The following is a 20632-nucleotide window of genomic DNA, read 5'->3' as shown; positions in this document are numbered from 1 at the left end:
CCTGATGGTCTAATAGTGTTGTCAGTTCCTAAGGTTACCTGCTTAGTACTACATAGAAAAATATGTGCACTATATTTGATGGTGAATGTTCTCTGGGACCAAATGAATAATTGAAATTTGCATTTCGTACTTTCCTTTTAATCATTTTGTGCATTCCTATCCTTAAAAGGTAAAGGTTTCCCTTGCCCATATCAGTGCTCGCCTCCATTTCAAAGCTGAAGAGCCAGCACGGTCTGAAGACCACCTCCATGATCATGTGGCTGGCATGACTAAATCCCGAAGTTGCACGGGACGCTGTTACCTTCCCACCAAAGGTGGTTCCTATTTTTCTAATCTCATTTTTACATGTTTTCGAACTGCTAGGTTGGCAGAAGCTAGGCCAAGTAACAGAAGCTTATGCGGTGCTAGGAATTCGAACATGGGTCGATTGTTCCAGTTTTACTACCAGTTCGCAATGCAGAACAATTTACAGTGAATAGCGCACGTGCAGTCACTAAAATCCAACATGTTGGCGACATCAGCAGTGGTGAGGGAACCAGTTCGGGGGGTGTCAGGCCTGGCAGCGACCCAGGCTTGACTTCCACTACCGGTTCAGCTGTACCGGGCCGAACTGGCAGCAACACACTTCTGGATTCAAACCACTGAACTGCCAACCTTTCTGATCAACAAGCTTAGCATCTTAGCCACTGAGCCACTGCGACCACCCAAAAATACTCTCTAGGTGATTGTTAAAATCTACTAGCGCAATATCTGCTTATAACAGAGACAGTCTACTAATGGTATCAAAGTACTATGTTTTAATAAAAGTGGGGTAAAAATGAAATAAATAAAAAAGTAGTTTTTTCTTTCCTCCCCCACCTACTTTGCTTAAGTTTCAAAACTACATGGGGAATGTATCCGACTCCTTTCTTCTTCCAGTAAGAACACAACTACTTTATAGCTATTTGTATAAAAAGCGAAGTCATTTGCGCTCTTCTCTTCTGTACTCCCTTCTCTTCCACTAGGCTTTATTTAAGACATTATTATTATTATTAGTATTATTATTATTATTATTATTATTATTATTATTATTACTACTACTACTACTACTACTACTACTACTACTACTACTACACAATTGTATCACAGCGGCCAGTTGTTTCGCCGGATTTGGCATTGATTACTAGTCGGGCCCCACCCAGGGGCCTAGGACGTCGTAATGTATTTTCGTAATATAAGTGCAGATCCAAGCAGTGCAGCTTTTTGCATTTGACTGATGGTGATTTTGTCACGTTTTAGCTGTTTTAAATGTAATTCCAGTGCTTTTGGAATAGCACCCAGTGTGCCGATTACCACTGGAATTACCACTGCTGGTTTGTGCCATAATCGTTGAATTTCAATTTTTAAGTCCTGGTATTTCGCGACTTTTTCATGTTCCTTCTCGTCGACCCTGCTATCACCTGGTATTGTGATGTCTATGATTGTAATCTTATTTTTCTCAACCAGTGTGATGTCTGGTGTGTTATGCACCAGTATTTTGTCCATTTGTATACGAAAATCCCACAGGATCTTGACTATCTGATTTTCGGTGACTTTTTCAGGCTTATGTTCCCACCAGTTTGTTGTTGTTTTAATATTATAATTTTTGCACAAATTCCAGTGGATCATTTGTGCCACTGAATTGTGCCGCATTTTATAGAAAGTCTGCGCGATTTTTTTACAGCAGCTGAGTATGTGGTCAACAGTTTCATCAGCCTCTTTGCAAAGTCTACATTTGGCATCATCAGAGGATTTTTCGATTTTGGCCTTAATGGCATTTGTGCGGATAGCTTGTTCTTGCGCAGCCAGGATTAGTGACTCTGTTTCTTTCTTTAATGTACCTGCTGTTAACCATAACCAAGTTTTTTCACTGTCCACTTTATCTTTTATGTTTTCCAGAAATTGGCCATGCAATGCTTTGTTCTGCCAACTCTCCATTCTTAATTTTATCACATCTTTTCTGTATTCTTGTTTCGTCTGTTGGGCCTTCAATAGATTTTTGTTCTTTACTTCGATTAATAGATGTTCTTGATTTTCTTTTAAATAATCAGCCAGCGTATGTTTTTCTTCTTCAACTATTTGCTTCACTTGTAATAATCCTCTGCCACCTGATTTTCGGGGTAGGTATAGTCTATCAATATCACCATGTGGATGTAAACTGTAGTGCATTGTCATTAGTTTCCTGGTTTTTCGGTCCAAAATGTCCAAATCAGCTTGTGTCCAGTTAACTATACCAGCTGTGTATCTTATAACTGGTATTGCCCAGGTGTTTATGGCCTTGATTGTATATTTATTATTATTATTATTATTATTATTATTATTATTATTATTATTATTATTATTATTATTAAATTCTCAATTATTATTCTACGCATTCATATCAAGAAAAACTGATTACTCCATTCCTGATTTTCCAAAGGCCTCAAGACTTTGTATCCTGAGTCTCCGTTTATGTATCTTGGCATGGCAATCTCCATCATAGCTTCATCTGAGCTTCTTCCTTTAAAGCTCCAGTCACAGCCAGTCAAACTGTTTTCTCGCTGCATCATTTATCTAGAATTGTCCTTATTATGTCTCCTATCAATCTACTTATTTCATTTCCCTGCTTTCTTTTCATCTTGGAAAGGAATAAATTGGTTTCTTGCAGCAGGAAAAGAGCCCAGCTATTGTGTCTTTGCCTTAATCACTACAAACCACTGGAGAGCTTAGGTTGCAGTTTTATAGCACAATTTCATGTCTAAGCGAAAATGTATATCGGGAACTTTTCATTTTCACTGCTGCATAGCTTCTTCCTGAAACAAGGAGCTGCACATTCCACTCAAATGGAGCTACTACGATAATTTTCCTCTCGTTTTTCTCATGCTAAGAATGGAAGTCAAAAATGCTAATTAGAATTAATGCAAAATAGTATCTTATTTCCCATAGACAATGAATGACAATATTGTATGCGTATTTAATAAGCAACTTTCTAATGTTGGTAATTATGCCAATTAGGAATTAATGTTTTTTTCTGTATTTGATCCCACTTAGTGATTGCTAATAATTCCAATTTCAACGTTTGACCAGTTTTGAGTTGCAAATCAAATTAGATATTTTTGTCATTGCTACAAGAAAGAAAAAACCCCTCTCCCCATATCTTTTTATAAGCTGTGTTTGTCACACAAAATTTAAAGCTGCCAAACAATCATTTTAGTAGATTGCAAGCTTCTCATAAGCAAGTTGAGTCAAATATACTTACTGAAAACTACCTAATGGATTTCAAAGCATTCCTCCATTTTTTGGGACAATTTTCATTAATCTAATTGCTAATGAGCATTTTAGCTAAGGTCTTACTATTTATTTTCAACCACAATTGGAACTGGAATTTCTATCTCTAAGTGATGTGGAAATTAAGTGAATCAGGCCTAATTTTACAACCTTTTTTGCTGTGGAGATTCTAGAAAGAGTGCAGAGAAGAGCAACAAAGATGATTAGGGGACTGGAGACTAAAACATATGAAGAACGGTTGCAGAAACTGGGTATGTTTAGCTTAAGAGAAAGAAGGACTAGGGGAGACATGATAGCATTGTTCCAATATCTCAGGGGTTGCCACAAAGAAGAGGGAGTCAAACTATTCTCCAAGGCACCTGAGGGTAGAACAAGAAGCAATGAGTAGAAACTAATCAAAGAGAGAAGCAACTTAGAACTGAGGAGAAATTTCCTGACATTTAGAACAATTAATCAGTGGAACAGCTTGCCTCCAGAAGTTGTGAATGCCCCAACACTGGAAGTCTTTAAGAGGATGTTGGATAGCTATTTGTCTGAAACGGTATAGGGTTTCCTGCCTAGGCAGGGGGTTGGACTAGAAGACCTCCAAGGTCCCTTCCAACTCTACTATTGTATTTTATTGTATTGGTTGTTAAGTGAATTGCACAGTTGCTAAGTGAATCTGGCTTCTCCCATTGACTTTCTTGTCAGAAGCTCCTGGAAAGGTAGCGAATGGTGATCATGTAACCCCGGTATGTGCAACCATCATAAATATATTCCATTTGATAAGCATTTAAACTCTGATCATCTGATCCTGGGGATGCTGCAATGATCATATATGTGAGAATTGGTCATAAGTCACTTTTTTCATAACCTCAAACAGTTGATAGACGAATGATTGTAAGTCAAGAGCGATCTATATTATCATTTATTCACTGATCTATTTAGAGGAAGGAGGGAAATCAATATGTATTTTATCATCTAGTTTTTCTTTTCTTTCATTTTAATGTTTTAAACCAAGTTTTCTATGAAATCTGCTCTTTTTCACTGCTGATACATTAGGAGCCTCTCAATAGGTTGTGGCCAGTTGGATACAATTTAGGAAGGGAGTGGTAATCACTACTTCTATAGTTTTTAGGTGTGTAATTAATTCTCAGAAATATATTTATCTCAGTTTATAATATGCAATTAAATAGAAAGAATAATCCTAATAAAATGGGTTAAAATGTTTTTTAACAGTAATGCACAAGGAAATTAGGAATGGATTATAAGTATTTATTTCACATATCAAACACATTGTTTCAATGTTGTTGCAGGGCACTTAAAATACTAAAATACTGAAATCTGGCTACAGAACAGACTACTGGAAAGAAGAATATTTAGCATATTTAAGAACAAAAACCAGTAACTTGATTTTAAATAAAAATGTTAACTCAAGCAGCAGCCCTCAGAGGACTATAAGTATATAAGTGTTTATGGCCTTGATTGTATATTATTATGGTGGTGAGGCCCCTACTCAAGAAGCCTTCCCTGGACCCAGCTATGTTAGCTAACTATCGTCCCGTCTCCAACCTTTGCTTCTTGGCGAAGGTTGTAGAGAGTGTGGTGGCACAACAGTTCCCATGCCACTTGGAGGAAATTGATTATCTGGACCCACGCCAGTCCGGTTTCCGGCCCGGCCACAGCACGGAGACGGCTTTGGTCGCGTTGGTGGATGATCTCTGGAGGGCCAGAGATGGGGGTTGCTCCTCCATCTTGGTCCTATTAGACCTCTCGGCCGCTTTTGATACCATCGACCATGGTATCCTATTGCATTGTCTAGAGGGGTTGGGGGTGAGGGGCACCGTTTTGCAGTGGTTCTCCTCCTACCTCTCTGGCCGAGCACAATGTGTGCTGACAGGGGGGCAGAGGTCGACCCTGAGGCCGCTCACTTGTGGGGTGCCGCAGGGGTCGGTCCTCTCGCCTCTCCTGTTCAACACATATATGAAGCCGCTGGGCGAGATCATTCGTGGTTTTGGGGTCGAGTACCTCCTGTACGCTGACGATACTCAGCTGTACATATCTACCCCGAACCACCCCAACGATGCCGTCGAAGTGATGTCCCGGTGCCTGGAGGCCGTACGGATCTGGATGGGAAGTAACAGACTCAAGCTCAACCCATCCAGGACGGAGTGGCTGTGGTTACCGGCACCCCGGTTCAACCAGTTGTTCCCATCACTGGCCATTGGGGGCGAACAGCTGGCCCCCGTGGATCGGGCACGCAATTTGGGCATCCTCCTGGATGCCCGGGTGTCAATGGACGACCATGTGACAGCCGTGGCAAGGGGGGCGTTTCACCAGGTTCGCCTGGTGCGCCAATTGTGTCCCCTATTGGACCGGAATGCCCTCCACACAGTCACCCATGCGCTTGTGACGTCCCGACTAGACTACTGTAATGCTCTCTACATGGGGCTCCCCCTGAGATGCACCCGAAGGCTGCAGTTGGTTCAGAATGCGGCCGCGCGGGCAATTGTGGGAGTTACTAGGTACTCCCACGTAACACCTCTCCTGCGCGGGCTGCACTGGCTACCTGTGGCTTTTCGGGTGCGTTTCAAGGTGCTGACTATCATCTTTAAAGCGCTCCATGGCACAGGACCTAGGTATTTGCGGGATCGCATCCTGCCCCATACATTCCTTCGGCCGATTCGCTCTCACAGAGAGGGCCTCCTCCGGGTGCCGTCCACTAGGCAGTGCCAGCGGGCGACGCCCAGGAGCAGGGCCTTCTCTGTGATGGGCCTGACCCTCTAGAATGACCTCCCCCCCCCAATATCAGAAAAACCACCAATCTCTGCTCCTTCCGTAAGAAGCTTAAAACCCACCTGTTCAATTTAGCTGGCCTGGCCTAATCCCAGTTTAGTCCCTCAAGTCTGTATTTTAAATTTTTAGGGGTGAGTTTTTAGGTTGTTTTTTAATTTTTATCACTTTGTACAGCCTATTGTTTAATTCGATTTTACGGGAAGTTAAGGGTATTTATTTTATATACGGTTTTTTGATTGAGATGTCTGTACACCGCCCCGAGTCCCTTCGGGGAGAGGGGCCGGTCTATAAATCTAATAAAACTTAAACTTAAACTTAAACTATAAGTAGCTAGTCCAGAATGCCCTCAACATTTAAATGCCAGATGTGAAGAATGCAAGAGGAGGTTCTTACTTTAACAAGACAGGGCTTTTCCAGTGTAACAAAGTTATTTAGGCTTTCGTACTTAGGTCTTTGACAAATGTATCTCCTACCTGTTCACAGAGAGAGAGAAATTGCAAAGCCCATTCTATTCCAGTTGTACATAATAAATAATCTGGAAATAATCTTAATGTTATAAAAACATAAAGTCCTGAGAGCAATAGTTAACTATAATTTCTGCCATACAAAACTGTTTTTTTCTGTCTGCATTTATAAGGCTCTGAATTCCAAATACAAATGCTTCTTACTATTAAAGTAACACAAATCCCTTGTACACAGCACAAGGCTGATCTTGCGAAAAATATATAGCAATCTTTACTAAAACGTGGGATTAGCTTGGAAAAACAAGAAGTGTGAGAAAGAAGCTAAAGATTGTCCTGCATTGATTCTCTTTGGTATAAAAGGGAAGGAAGGGGAAACACTGGCAGGCTTTTTGAAATTCTGTTGCTATTGCCTATATCAGCGATGGCTTGCGTGCCATAAGTGGGGGGCTGTGCATGGGCGTGTCACACCCATAATGCAATGTGCGACCTCTCAGTACGACCCTCCCCCAGTGTGCATGCACGCATGAGAGCTGCTTCCCCTCCCCATTTTTTGCATGCTTTTTTTTGCCCTCCCCAGGCTCCAGAGGCTTTATAGGAGTCTGGGGAGGGCAAAAACAGCCTCTCCTGCCCCCCCAGAGGCTCTCTGGAGGCTTTAGGGACCTTCAGGAGGCTTTCCTGAAGCCTCCAAAGGGCAAAAACGCCCCTACGAGCAAACCGGAAGTCACTAGACTTCTGGTTTGCTTGTAGGGTAGTTTTTAGTCCTCCGGAGGCTTCAAGGAAGTCTCCTGAAGGTCCCTGAAGCCTCTGGAGGGCTTAAATCGACCCTACGAGCAAACCAGAAGTCCGTTCCTGAACTTCCGGTTTGTCCATAGGGCTGGGTTTTTTTTTTGCGCTCCAGAGGATTCAGGGAAGCTCCGGAAGCCTCTGGGGGGGCCTCTGGGGAGGAGGCTCTTTTCGTCCTCCCCAAGCTCCTATAAAGCCTCTGGAGCCTGGGGAGGGAGAAAAATCGCTTTAAAAAAGGCTGAACTCAGCTGGCCAGCCCGCACATGCGCGCTGGCCAGCTAACAGGGCAACACCTCGCGTGCCCTGACAAATGGCTCCGTGTGCCACCTGTGGCATGCATGCCATAGGTTCGCCATCCTGGGCCTATATCAATGAAATAGAAATCTAGTATTTCTTTTGGTATCTGTTTTCTGACCTGGCCTAAGTCAAAGCATTGACATCCATTAAGAATTAGATTACATTAAATTAATATGGAAACAAGAAGGATACATTAAATAATACACTAATCACATTGTTATTTATTTATATAACTGGCCATCTTTCAGCCAACCGTGGGTGGTTCCCAATCAAAGGTTAAGAAAAACATACAAAATCATTTTAAAACTGTAACACACAGCATGATAAAATATTTTGTTGTTTTGTAACAGAAACAAAATTTCATGTTTTGATATCTGCCTCACTTTTTTCTTTAAATACAATAATTATGTATCTTATGTTTCAAACGATAGTCACATCAATTGTAAAATTAATACTGTGATAAGTGATGTCATTTTAAAAAAAGGCAGGCTTTTTACAGAATCTATCATATACATAATTCTGCTGAGGAAAACTGGATCCCAAGTTTAATCAGCCCAGCTAAGAGAATTCCATTCAGTCTTCAAAAAGTCAGATGTAGCCCCAAAGCTATCCAGGAAAACATCTAGTATCTCTGCACCTCTACCCTAATTTAATTCAGCATCTGGTCACAGGACCCAGGCAGCAATCTCTTACTCTCTAAGTTTCACCCTTTGGTCTGGGCAATTTAACTTCCAGCTGCTAGATTCTAATCACAGGAACTACTGGAAATTATGATTCTGCAAATCCAGATTACATTAAGATACAATGTTATTTAAATAATAATAATTTGTGATTGCCTTCTACAAAGATAACTGTCAATGGATGTGGGAGTATAAAGAAGTAGAGAAATTGAGAAGGTTAAAAGTTCAAGTTATGACAGTGATGCTTAATAAAATTGACAATCAATCAATCAATTAATCAAAATTTATTTATGGTCCAAGACCAAACTCAATGGACAACATTAATAACCAACAATCCATACATTCTTAATCCAAATCAACTGTCAATATTATTATTTACCTGAACCAAACATTAGCCAAAGACCTACTAGTTTGATTAATCCTAATAAAGTTCAAATTAGTTCTTTAATAGAATTGAACTGGGGGGGGGGGGGAAGCAAACACACTTTAGCATTCATTATAATGATGCAAAAGAAAAAAGTCCCATTCCCACAGATAAAGAGTCTCATGCTGCCTGGAATGAAATATGCAGTTCTGCAAATATGTATATATTTGCTACATTCTCCAAGTTGATCGAAAACAGTGATGGCAAACCTTTTAGGCACTGAGTGCCCATGCATGCACGAACATGCATGTGTGCGAACATGCATGCATGCACAGCAGAGACCCAAAAAACAGCTGGTCGGCAGGAGGTGGGGCATTCCAACACCGGCAGCTCTGTCTGAGAGGTGAGATCTTTTTCTTTATTGAGCTTCTGTTTCATTGTTTGCAGGAAAGCAGAAGCTCATGAAAGAAATGCCAGGGAGACTTAAGTTGGGGTGACAGCGCGCATGCCCACAGAGAGGGCTCTATGTGCCACCTGTGGCACGCATGCCATAGGTTCGCCATCACAGATGTAGAAGATCATATTCCTATCAATAGAGTTATTATCAAATTCCTTCCCCCTTCCACTTTCTGTCATTTGTCATAATTCCAGTCTGATGTTTAGAACAAAAGAAAACAATTCACCTTGCCTGATCTATTATAGGCAACATCACACAAAGCACCATCTCATACTTTTCCAGTGGTGAAGCTAGGCCCACCTTCCCTGAAGACAATAATAAGGTTGTTTTGCTCTTGGAAGAATAAAGCAGAGGAGAAGATGGATAAAACTTTACTGACTGCATATATAAACCTTGTATGTTAAATTAGGTTACTAAGTAGTAGCCTAGCGGTTACAGCCAATTAGGAATAGTGTACAGCTGAGATGGTAATAATGTTAGAGAGAAGAAGCACTCTCTCTCCTCTATATCCAGTCTAGAACCCAAGCAGGCTGGCAGTGAGGGAAACCTCTTCTTCAATCCCATTTGCATATATAGAAAGTCAAGGAAGGTGGCTACGTGATTAAACATGCTCCATGAATCTATGAAATAAATGTATCTTCCACCTATTGCAACATCTATAACTATTGCAATATAAATATTCTTATATATATATATTGGACACCAATGACCATAAATGCTCATCTCTCATAAATGTTCATTTTTAATGCATTGCTTAGTCAGTCCCCAACAAGCTAGGTTGCCTTATTAATCAGAATGCTATATGTAAGAAACTAGCAGACTTATTAATAAGAATGTTATAGGTAAGAAATGTACATGATATTAACATATCATAGATAAATTAAAACATAAATAATGAAGGAGAGAAGCAACCTAGAACTAAGGGGAAATTTCCTGACAGTTTACAAAAATTAATCAGTGGAACAACTTGACTCCAAAAATTGTGGGTGCTTCATCACTGGAGATTTTTAAGAAGAGTTTGAACAACCATTTTCTGAAATGACATAGGGTTTACTGCTGGAGCAGAGGGTTGGACTACAAGACCCCCAAGGTCCCTTCCAACTCTCTCATTCTGTTAAATGGTGCTTCTTGCCACCATGCTGCTTATTTTGATTGGAAGTGAATGTCCAACGCTGAGGAGAAGATCTTTCTCATCCCTAATTTCCTGGTATAGTTTTAACTGGAATCTGATCTTTATGAAAAGCTACAGTTTTTATCTGGAATCATATTCTGAGTCACATTTAATTCACTATCTGTATTTTCCTCCTAATTCTAGAAAGTATATCTGAATATCCCCCATATCCAACATAGTAAAACACCCAAAAGAGCAAACTGCTGTAATTTCTAGAGTCAAATTCTCCTCCCAGAGGAGAATACTATAGATATTTTCTCTAGTTTGCACTGGATTTTTTCAGAAAGCAAAAGACGTCATGAAGTGTTTCCACTCTCTGCTCCCACCCAGGCCAATAAGCATACCCAGTCTAAAAGAAGTAGCTCTTGCATGTTTATATATTTTACACAACCATAAACATAAGGATGTTTTATTGTCCAGAGACCAATGTAAGATACCCAAAGGGCGCTTTTTTTTGAGGAGGGAGGGTACCTTCAAGTCAATGATAACTCCTGATGACCTCTAGACAAGTCCCTGCAGTTTTCTTCGCAAGATTTTTAGAAGTAATTTTACCTCAGCCTTAGGGCTCAGAAACCTTGCCTGTCCCAAGATCACCTGGCTGGTTTTGTGCTAGGTGGGACTTAGAATCTTCCAGTTTCTAGCCCAGTGCCTTAACTACTGCATTACCTCTTGATCTATCCAAAATATATTTTGCCAAAAAATACTCATAATACTTTCAACCTTTGTTGCATGCATCGTGTGCATTTGTGCCTGCATGCAGACAGACTTATATAATTCAGAGAGAGCAAGAAAAGCACCTAATGTTAAACAATGAAATATATTGATATACCAGCTTGATCTGATCATCACTGATAATCCATTGAGCAAGCATTCTGTAACATGTTCATAATTCTGTCTAAAGTAATACCATGCCAAAGTTCCTGAAGATACCAAGTCACACATGTCTAGCAAAGAATAATTAGCTGAGGCTGCCATTTCAGAGAGAATTCTGTATTGAGTATATAATTCATAAATGTACTTTATTTGGTAGCATTCACAGAGCAGAACATAATGCTGACAATCTCTATCATGCACTCAAAATTATTTCCAAGCGTTTCTTAAATGTGCCCTATAAGGATTGTTAATGCTGTGTCTTTCAAAGCACTGTGAAACTTATTAGCTATACTGATTTTTAGAGGGCCTAACAATACATCCGCCAGATAATTGGAATGTCTATGAAGTGCTTGTGCCTTTCATTACTCAGCTGTACATTAAAAGGATATCAATACAAAAAGATGTGCAAATAACTTAAAGTGGTTTATTAAATGTGTTTTAAATGGGTTATTCTAGAAATATTTTCAGGTTCTACATGTCAATGCACACTATCTACTAAAGTTAGTATTGGGTACTATGTTGAATATTACTTCAGCTATCTCTTGATACATTAATTCGATTGTTTTGGAAAGAAAGCTGCCTGCCTTATTTCCAGAGCAACTTAAACAGGGCAGGCTTTGTCTTCTTATCAGGCAAGAAAACTAATCTGTGAGGAGGATGAATGGCTGCTGATCTCACAAAAATATAGAAAACCTTTGAAAACTGGAACCAGAGTTTCCTTTTTTCCAATATTGATCCTATAGAGTTCCCAACCTTTCCAACTCTGTGGATCGGCAGTGGTGGCAGCGACTGCAGCAGGGGGGATTAAAAGTGGTTTCGTGCACATGCCTGCCACTTAGGCAAATGGAGCTTTGTGCGCTCACCTACTGCTTGTGCAACCTGGTTCCAAAAGGACCACAGATCAAGCTCAGGCTGCAGACCAGGGTTGTGGACTCCTGCTACAGAGGACGGTTATTTAAAGCAGTGTTTTTCAACCTTGGCAACTTGAAGATGTCTGGACTTCAAGTCCCAGAATTCCCCAGCCAGCAAATGCTGGCTGGGGAATTCTGGGAGTTGAAGTCCAGACATCTTCAAGTTGTCAAGGTTGAAAAAGACTGATTTAAAGGGCTATAAATCAACAAATTCCCTTATAGAGTTCTAATTAGCATGTTACTTTTTCTTTCCTCTCATTTTCAGGTCTGCCAAAATAGAGATTTGGGAAGAGAAGGGCAGATGGACAAATTTAAGAAACAAGGACATTAGTGTCAAGCTTCATACCAGACACAGCAATAAATCTCAACTCTGCAGACAAGATTCCCTCACTTTCAAGAATTTGCTTACAACAGAAGTTCGCAGTCATCACAGAGCTACATTAGTTCCTTTATAGCTGACAAGAATGAAACCATATTTTCAGAGAAAATCTGGTTATTACAGTATGCACAAATCAAGTCTATATATAAATCTACAGGTCAACATTTTTAATCCTATGCTCTTTCCTCCCACCTTTTCAAATCACTGGGCATTTACTTGTTGCTTCATTATCTTGAGATTTGAGGTTCTTCCTCAGGGTTGACATAACACTTGCTTTCCAGCCTGCAAAGAACTGGTTCCTGTCTTACCAATTTTATGCCTTACAATAAAGCCTCTTCAGATAACAGTACAAAAGATTAGTACTTTGCCACACATGGAATAAATGTCAAAGAATTGATAATTCACAGTTTAAAAGACCTCACAAGTCAATATGTGTAGAACCTACAGATTTTTTTTCCATGCTTTAGGAACTAGAAAATCAAAATTATCATTTGAGAATAGGAACATTTTCCTTGAATTCAGCTATAATTTATTCTTTCAAATAATATGAGGCCAGATTATATTATCTTCTACTCTCCCTATATGTGATCTTTGTGATATCCTGATAAAGCATCTGAAAAAGTAGGCATGATATGATTGCCATCTTATACCTTACAATTAAAGATTAATTGTATATGGTAAGTGAGTACCCTGTAGATCATGGATGTCAAACTCGATTGTATTATGTGATGTATCATGATGTATTGCAATGTTTTTGGCCTTTCCTGAGTACTTTGATACATCCAGCCCATGGGCCACCAGTTTGACACCCCTATTATAGATAGAAGTAATAAATTTGACAATTATTTTATATAATTTTTCAGTCCTGAAGTCATACAGAATCTTCACAATCACATTTTGATAATATAACGTTAACTATAAACATCACTACTGATTTTATACAAACACATTGCAATGTGATGTTAAATTATGTACTTTGCAATTTGACTACTTTTGACATGTTATGGTTGGACCATCAGTGTTGGTTAGAAAATTGTTCTGAGAAATTGGAAAATTATTCATATTCCTCATATTAAGGATTAAATTCAAGAGATATGTGATTTATATGTTTTTGAAAAGGCATTTTATCTATTAATTTTTAAAAAATGATTCAATGTGTTTTTCATGATATTTTGTAATGTCAGACAAGCATTAATTTTACCCGTTCAGATGAATTTATAAATTTGTTTGATATTTAATATATAATATACATCAATAGCTTCCCCCTCTCTATTAGTTTTTTTTTGTTTGCTTTGTTTTTGTAATTTGTCATGAATTTCTTTCCCTTTTTGCACATTTAAAAATTTTACATTCATTACATTCATTTATCTAAAACTTGTTAATAAACAAACCAGTAATAAGTTTATTAAAAAAAAACTTATGGAGGTGGAGTTGATCAGGCTTAAGGAATGAAGCAGATAGTTAGAAAAACAGTTAACCCTTCCTGTTGCAAATTCTCTCACTTGAACCTGCTTTAAACTTTAAAAAAAGAAATTGTTCTTACACACATTAACTGTCCAAAAACATTCTCAGCAACTTTAAATAATGCAATGACTATGAATAAAACAAACTTACCCGCTTAGGACCACAATGAAATCCATGACATTCCATCCATTTCGCAGGTATGAACCCTTGTGGAAAACGAATCCCAATGCAACTATTTTAATGCCAGCTTCAAAGCAAAAAATCCCAATAAAATAAGGTTCTGTCTTTTCCTACAATAACAGAGGAAACAAACAGATCAGAAATTGTAATTAGCAAATATCAAGGAGAAAGTTTTGGAGCTTCCCAATTGCAATTTCTAATTAGAGTTTATATTATCTATGTTTATTCAATCCAATTGAATTCAACAGGATTTAATAAGGTCATAGTCTTAGATTATTTACTGAGATGATCTTGAACTTTTTCAGAATATAATCAGTAAATTAAAAACCAAAAAACATTAGTTCTGATTAATAGTCCAGACAGGTTCTAAACAGTCCAATTGATTTCAGAAGATTTTTCCTGAAGTGGGATGGATATGTCAATATCCAATGAATTCCTTTTTAGTGCTACATTTCATATGGGACTAAAAGATTTTAAATATTAAACTTAGGCTCTTTCTGACTAATGAAAACCTTGTTGCCTGCTAGTTCTTGTTCTCTCTCTCCCTCCCTCCCATACACACACAATTGCTACATGTTTAAAGCAACAATAAAAACTAGTTCCGATTACTTAGATCATATGGTACATTTTAATAGTGTTGACATAATCCATTAATCTGATGACAGGTGGGCATCTATCATTATCTTATCTCCCCATCACATACAACATTTACTTCCTAGTAATTTACAAGTTTGCTAATTTGTTCAAATTCAGAATGGCTCCATGCAGAGTGTACAGGAAACAGTTTCAAACAACAACATTTAGTAATAAATCCTGGTTTCCATACCCCAATCTCTTGGCTTAATTTATTGTATGCTCCCAGCCACTTTGTAGTGACTTTGTACAACCAGGAAAGTGGTAACTTGGCCTAGACTAATTTTCAGAAGAAATAAGAGCCAAGAGTGTTCTGTGCCAACTAGGGTTGGAACTCTGCAATTACAACAGACATCTCCAGCCTTTGCTAAAAGACCGAAGGACTATTCTAAATCATGATGACACCCCAAGCTCTGAAGGTCAAGACAAAACTGAATAGCTACTGATTTATCATCCTTGAGACTGAAATTATACAATGGAAAAACTGCAGTACTATCTAGAAGAAAGGAAAATCAAACAAAAATCAAAGTCAACTTACTAATCTGCGAGACATTGGTGTCTTATCATCTTCAGGGAGATGCTGCTCCAAGGCCAAAACGATGCAGTTTGCAATGATGGTTGCCAGAATCATGTATTCAAAAGGCGTGCAGATTTATGTTAAGGAATACACAACGAATAGCAGAAATGGAACAACATTCTAAATCAATGGTCTCCTTGTTCAATCACACTTTTTGTTGCCCCTTCTACACCCCTTAATACTTTATTAATATCACCTACCCCAGAAAAATAAGTGTTTTGGGGGTAAGCAGTTAAGTGGAACACTGGTGAAGATATTTGGAAGGTATACAAGTGATGAAGCAAAGATCCAAGTAGAAAGGTACATATTTTTGTACACATTTGAGTGTTCTTCAACAAATCACCCTAGCATTTTATGGTGTGTGATGTTTCAAATAAAAGTGAGAACAACCAGAGTGCTACACATCTATAAAATTCACAGCATAGTAATGAAGAGAAAATAAAATAATGCTACTGCATGCATGTAGCCTAGAAATTCTTAAAGGAAGGATAAAATAACATACAAAACAAATATATAAATGAGTCACAGTAAAGCTGTGGATTGAATTTCAATAAATTAATTGTCCATGGAAAGTGTATCATTTCCTTTTGTGGTGGCCCCAGGATCTCAATCTTGTCAGTTTCTTTAGCCAATTCAGCAACATAAAACAGTCATCAAGTAAGCCCTGGCTGATTGCCATCCAAAGAACAGCAAAACTGCAGCTGAGTTCATCCCATGCTGATGCTAAGCAAGAGGTTCTTTTTGCATTAAACCAAATGCTCAGAATGAGCAATTGAAAAGACTAATATGTCACCATCCATTATTGGCAGCTCCATTGTTGGTCAAGGGTGGGTGTGAAGGGGAAGCTGTCTCTCTCTCTCTGAAGCTTTAGAAAGCTGAGAAATAAAATTGTTGTAATTATTAATATTGTGTTGCCACAGACTTCCACTTTCCGATCAGCTGTGTAGGTAGAGATTGACTTAAAAGTGGCAATTTGAGTTGTCAAGGTTATTAAGGCAAGGATAAACCAATCTCTCAAACTATTAAATTATCCATGTAGAACTGGCAGGTTTTGACCCCCAACTCATCCTTCTCTCTGCCTCATGGTTCATTTTCCTCCTTCCTCACACATCAAACTCCAATTTTGTCTCTGCTTTGGTTCCTAGCTTTCCTCTTGCAACTGTAGTCGGTATAACAAATGCACACTTTTAGAAGCAAAGCTGCAGAAATCTTTCGTCCTGACTAAAGAAAGTTTGGCCAATACTCAGTGGAATACCTAGGGCCTGACTTTATACCCACATCTACAGTGAAATTATACCCACATCTACACTGAGTCAGGGGTCACCCAAGTCTACTTGCATGAGTTGGAATGATGGCAAATGAGAGCTAGTCCTGAATTGGAGCAGATGAAAAATGCTCCATTGTTCTTTAAGCACCAGTTGACAAAAGCTACGACTTTGCTATTTATACGGCATGTGATCAGACTATTAGTATTTACCGTAGTGTGAGAGAATTCTCACACTATGGGTAAATACTATTTCTTTCTATTAGTATTTACCATAGTGTGAGAGAATATTGTAAACGTCCTGCTTTTTCCTGTACCTGAAGTGGTTTCTGACTGTAAATTGGATCCTCAGACCTCTCAAGAAGCTAAATTCTTAGCAAAAGCTTTCTTATTCAATTCATAGGACTGCAGAGATCTGTAAGGAGAGATGCAAAAAGATGTGAAGGGAAATGAGCAACTGCTTCTCTGGCTGTCCGACAGCAACTGGTATATTCTGATCACTGACAGCCTGCCTTCGAGAGTTCTACCTGCTGGTCTGAAAGGCTTATAATTCCTGTCTCTGGCACATCCCATCCCTGCAGTGATCAAAAACTCTTGTTAGGCTATTCCAAAACAATCAGGGTTGGGTGAAAATAATCGGAATTTGTATGTTGCAGAATGCTGGAAAAAGCAGTTCACCCTTGTTTTCCAACTGTTGCACTAGCCGCAGCCTGCTTAAGCATAAAGCCAGCTGGGTGACTTTGGGCCAAGTATTCTCTCTCAGCCCTAGGAAGGAGGCAATGGTGAGCCATTTCTGAAAAATCTTGTCAAGAAAAGTTCAGAGACTTATCCGTTCCAAGAACTGGATGTAACTGAATGGAAGAAAAACAAATCTTCCTCTCCACTTATAACTAGCAACAGCATTTCCAGCAACAGAGAAAGAGGGAGACTTTGGGGTGGGGGGAGTTAGCCATGCAGGATATAGACGGAAGATATCTTCCGCTGTCAAGTGGAATTTAAAAAGCCAGTGACATTGTTTCCCTAATAAGAGGCCAGGGGCAGGGTAGGATGGAGAAAATATGAGTTAAATAAATGCCTTGGAATGTGGAACTAGGAGTGAGAATGGGATCATTGGAGCCAGATATTTTCCATATGTGAAGTGTCTTCTGTCATATTTCATGAGAGACCAGAAGGGAGCTAAGCTGAAAATCCTATTTATACATATAAAAGTGCCAGAGGAAGGTGGTGGTGAAATGAACTGTACAAGGAAGATGCCAAAACTGATAATTTGACCATAATTCCTAATATAAACCTTGATTTGACATAATCAGTAATAATAATTATGAATTATTGAGTCCCAGATCCTTCAGCTGCACTTACCACTTGCACAAATTTGCTAGAGACCTAGGGGTTTGTGTAAAATATTATATACCAGCCAGTGATGGGTTCCGGATCCCGGGCGTCCACCACATGAACGAGCGCAGCATGCATGCACATGCGCATGCGTACTTACCGCCCATGACACTCTGCGATGCTCTAGCTGCTCAGCGGAGGGTTGTGCAGACGCCATATGCTCCGTGTGCATGCACAGAAGCCCCAATTGGCTCAAATACTGGTAAGGAGAGCGGGTGGGCGGGTGGGTCCTCCGGGAGCACCATACCAGAACGGTACCTGGTACTCCCAGCAGGCACCAGTAGTCCCGTACCGGGGCGTACTGCCTGCAACCCACCACTGATACCAGCAAACAGAGTTTCAACATAACTCTTTAAAAACATTAAAGCAATTTTGGAAATTTTGGTTTAAAAATAGAACATTCTCGTTGAAAAAGAATTAGGTTTTAGAGAATTAATATTTTTCTGTTCTAAGTATCTTTCTTAAATGTCCCTTTTTTCTTTGCTGAATACATTATTGAGGATTCTGTTCCATTCTTTAACATCTGAACCTACAAGGATTTTTCAGAGTTAGTCTTATGTCTTCAGATTTTAACTCCAGGAAAAACCAGCACAGAGTGCATAGCATATTTATATGTATATACAGTATTGCAATTTTGAGATTCCTATTTAAAGCAAGTAAGCACAGTATGCAACTCTCTCAATTTCTAACACTTAACAAGTTACATTGGAAGTTCCTCTCTTCTATTAAGTTTGGCAGATTGCCTGGCAGAATGAGACCTGAGCATGGAGAAGCCAAAAAAATTAAACCAAAAAAGCTCTCCCATTTATCTTCTTTTAGTTCCCATTTTCTTAGTAATCAAAACACTTACTATTGCAATAAATTTGTATATACTGCAGGTCATGGCAAGTATATGATTTCTCTTCCACACAAGGAGAAAAATTATACAGGTTCCTAAAACTTGTACCGTATGTGCTAGTTACATAAATTATACATTTGCTTCTATATATACAAGCAAGTGTATTAATGCTTTCTGTGAATAAAATTGCAGTATATTTCAACAGAGTGGCAAAAGTTACAGCTACAGATCGGTACTCTGTGCTAATTAGATGATGAGCTACCTCAAGCATCCTGCCCTTCTCTCCAAAGACTCTTTATGGTGAAACTTGGCATAGAGTATGCACCTTTTAAAAAGAGGAGTGTTATAAAGTGGGACACATGGCTGCCAGAATAGAATATTAAGAAAAAACATCAGTTTAAGTTTATTGAAAAGTCGCTCCTGAACAGCTAAATAGATAATAGACTGCATTTGTCTTTTCTGGGATGGCATATAAATAATTGCTGCTTTCTATTCAGAATATGGCTACCTTTTCTCTCTCCAACTCACAAATCTTCGGACTAGGCCCATTCTCCTATTTTAATATACCTTTCTTTCTTTTCCTTGCTCCCTCCCTCCCTTCCTTTCTTTCCTTCCTTCCCCCAATTTTTTAAGGCTGAAAGGGGAAACAAATGCTTCACTAGTGTTAATTTCTAGGTTGAAGTATAATGAGAAATGGCAAACTGAACTCATTACGTTTCTGTGTTCAACGGAATGTTTTGTGAAAATTTTCTAAGCTCTTACTTAAAACAACATATCGGTTGTATCTTCAAAACAAGCTGTCAAGATCTAGTTAAGCAATAACATTTTGTTTATCATTTTGTAAAGGTTATGAGACTTGGGGGAAATACCATTTCCTGCACGATGTAGCTGTCAAAATTTGTACCCATACCCATTACCCTTTTCCTTAAAATTTTGTAAAACCAATAAAAAACTTTTTTTAAAAAAACATTTTTGACGATTTGCAAAATGTCAAAACATCTTTTTAAAAAGGAGGAAAACCTTAATCCTCCTTTCTTTGAGGGAGATGGGCGATGGGTATATAAAACATAAATAAAATAAATAAATAAACCCTCAGATGACAAAATGACAGAAGACTATTCATTCACTCTTAAATTCTATTACATACATCTGTCAATCCTAGATAATATAGTTTAAAATTAGGGTAGTTGGTCAGTTCTGTTTCATACCTATTCTGTGAAATATAAAACTGATGCATTTTTAAATTATTGGTGCAGAAGAATTTGCAATTTAACAAGATACAGTCCATTACAATGAAGAATAACTTTAGAGCCAAGCTAGATGAGATATTAATGAACTTTGATCAGATTATCTGGCATTTCCTCGAACAAAAAACTTGCAAAACTTCCCATGTGCTCTTAAGTTCATGAAGAAGTTCTCTCAACCATTTTTTCCACATAATTCTCAGATGGATTAGTCTGCTATTCAATATTAAGAGAAGTTGCACCTATGGAAATTCCTGGTTACCTTAGTAAATGTGAATCTGTGATGATTTGATTTGATGTAATATAAAGTATATTAACAAAAATATAAGTAAATTAACACTTTAAAAATTATATGGAGACTAGTGATTTCCTAAATTATTATTATTTTAATTATAATTAGATTTTTTTTTCTGCTGGCCAGGCTAATGTTCTTTTAACTGTTGCTGGACAGAGAGAATTTACATAGGAGATTTCCTGGCCATTTGTGTGAAGCAAACCTCACTGAAATTACCATTAAAAGTACAAAATATTCTCCCATTCATTTCCTCCTTGGCTTTATCATCATCCCTATCCTTATATAATAATGTAGGAGATCTAAATC

At 38.6% G+C, this 20632-nt stretch overlaps 1 protein-coding gene across 1 annotated transcript in view; it reads right to left on the bottom strand.

Annotated features, from left to right (window-relative positions):
- CACNA1E (calcium voltage-gated channel subunit alpha1 E) overlaps positions 1-20632 on the bottom strand; it is a 363346-nt gene that overhangs the window by 269303 nt on the left and 73411 nt on the right. Inside the window, exons 3-4 of the mRNA XM_081946599.1 lie at positions 15255-15360; positions 14054-14193 (exon numbers count right to left, since the gene is read on the bottom strand). Of these exons, the coding sequence (XP_081802725.1) occupies positions 14054-14193; positions 15255-15360 (246 nt within the window). The remainder of the gene's footprint in view (positions 1-14053; positions 14194-15254; positions 15361-20632) is intronic.

The sequence above is a fragment of the Natrix helvetica genome (genome assembly GCF_964273705.1).
Source record: "Natrix helvetica genome assembly, chromosome: 3".
Classification (NCBI taxonomy): Eukaryota; Metazoa; Chordata; class Lepidosauria; order Squamata; family Natricidae; genus Natrix; species Natrix helvetica.
Note: the sequence above shows the minus strand (reverse complement) of the source record. Positions and strands in the feature narration are given on the sequence as shown.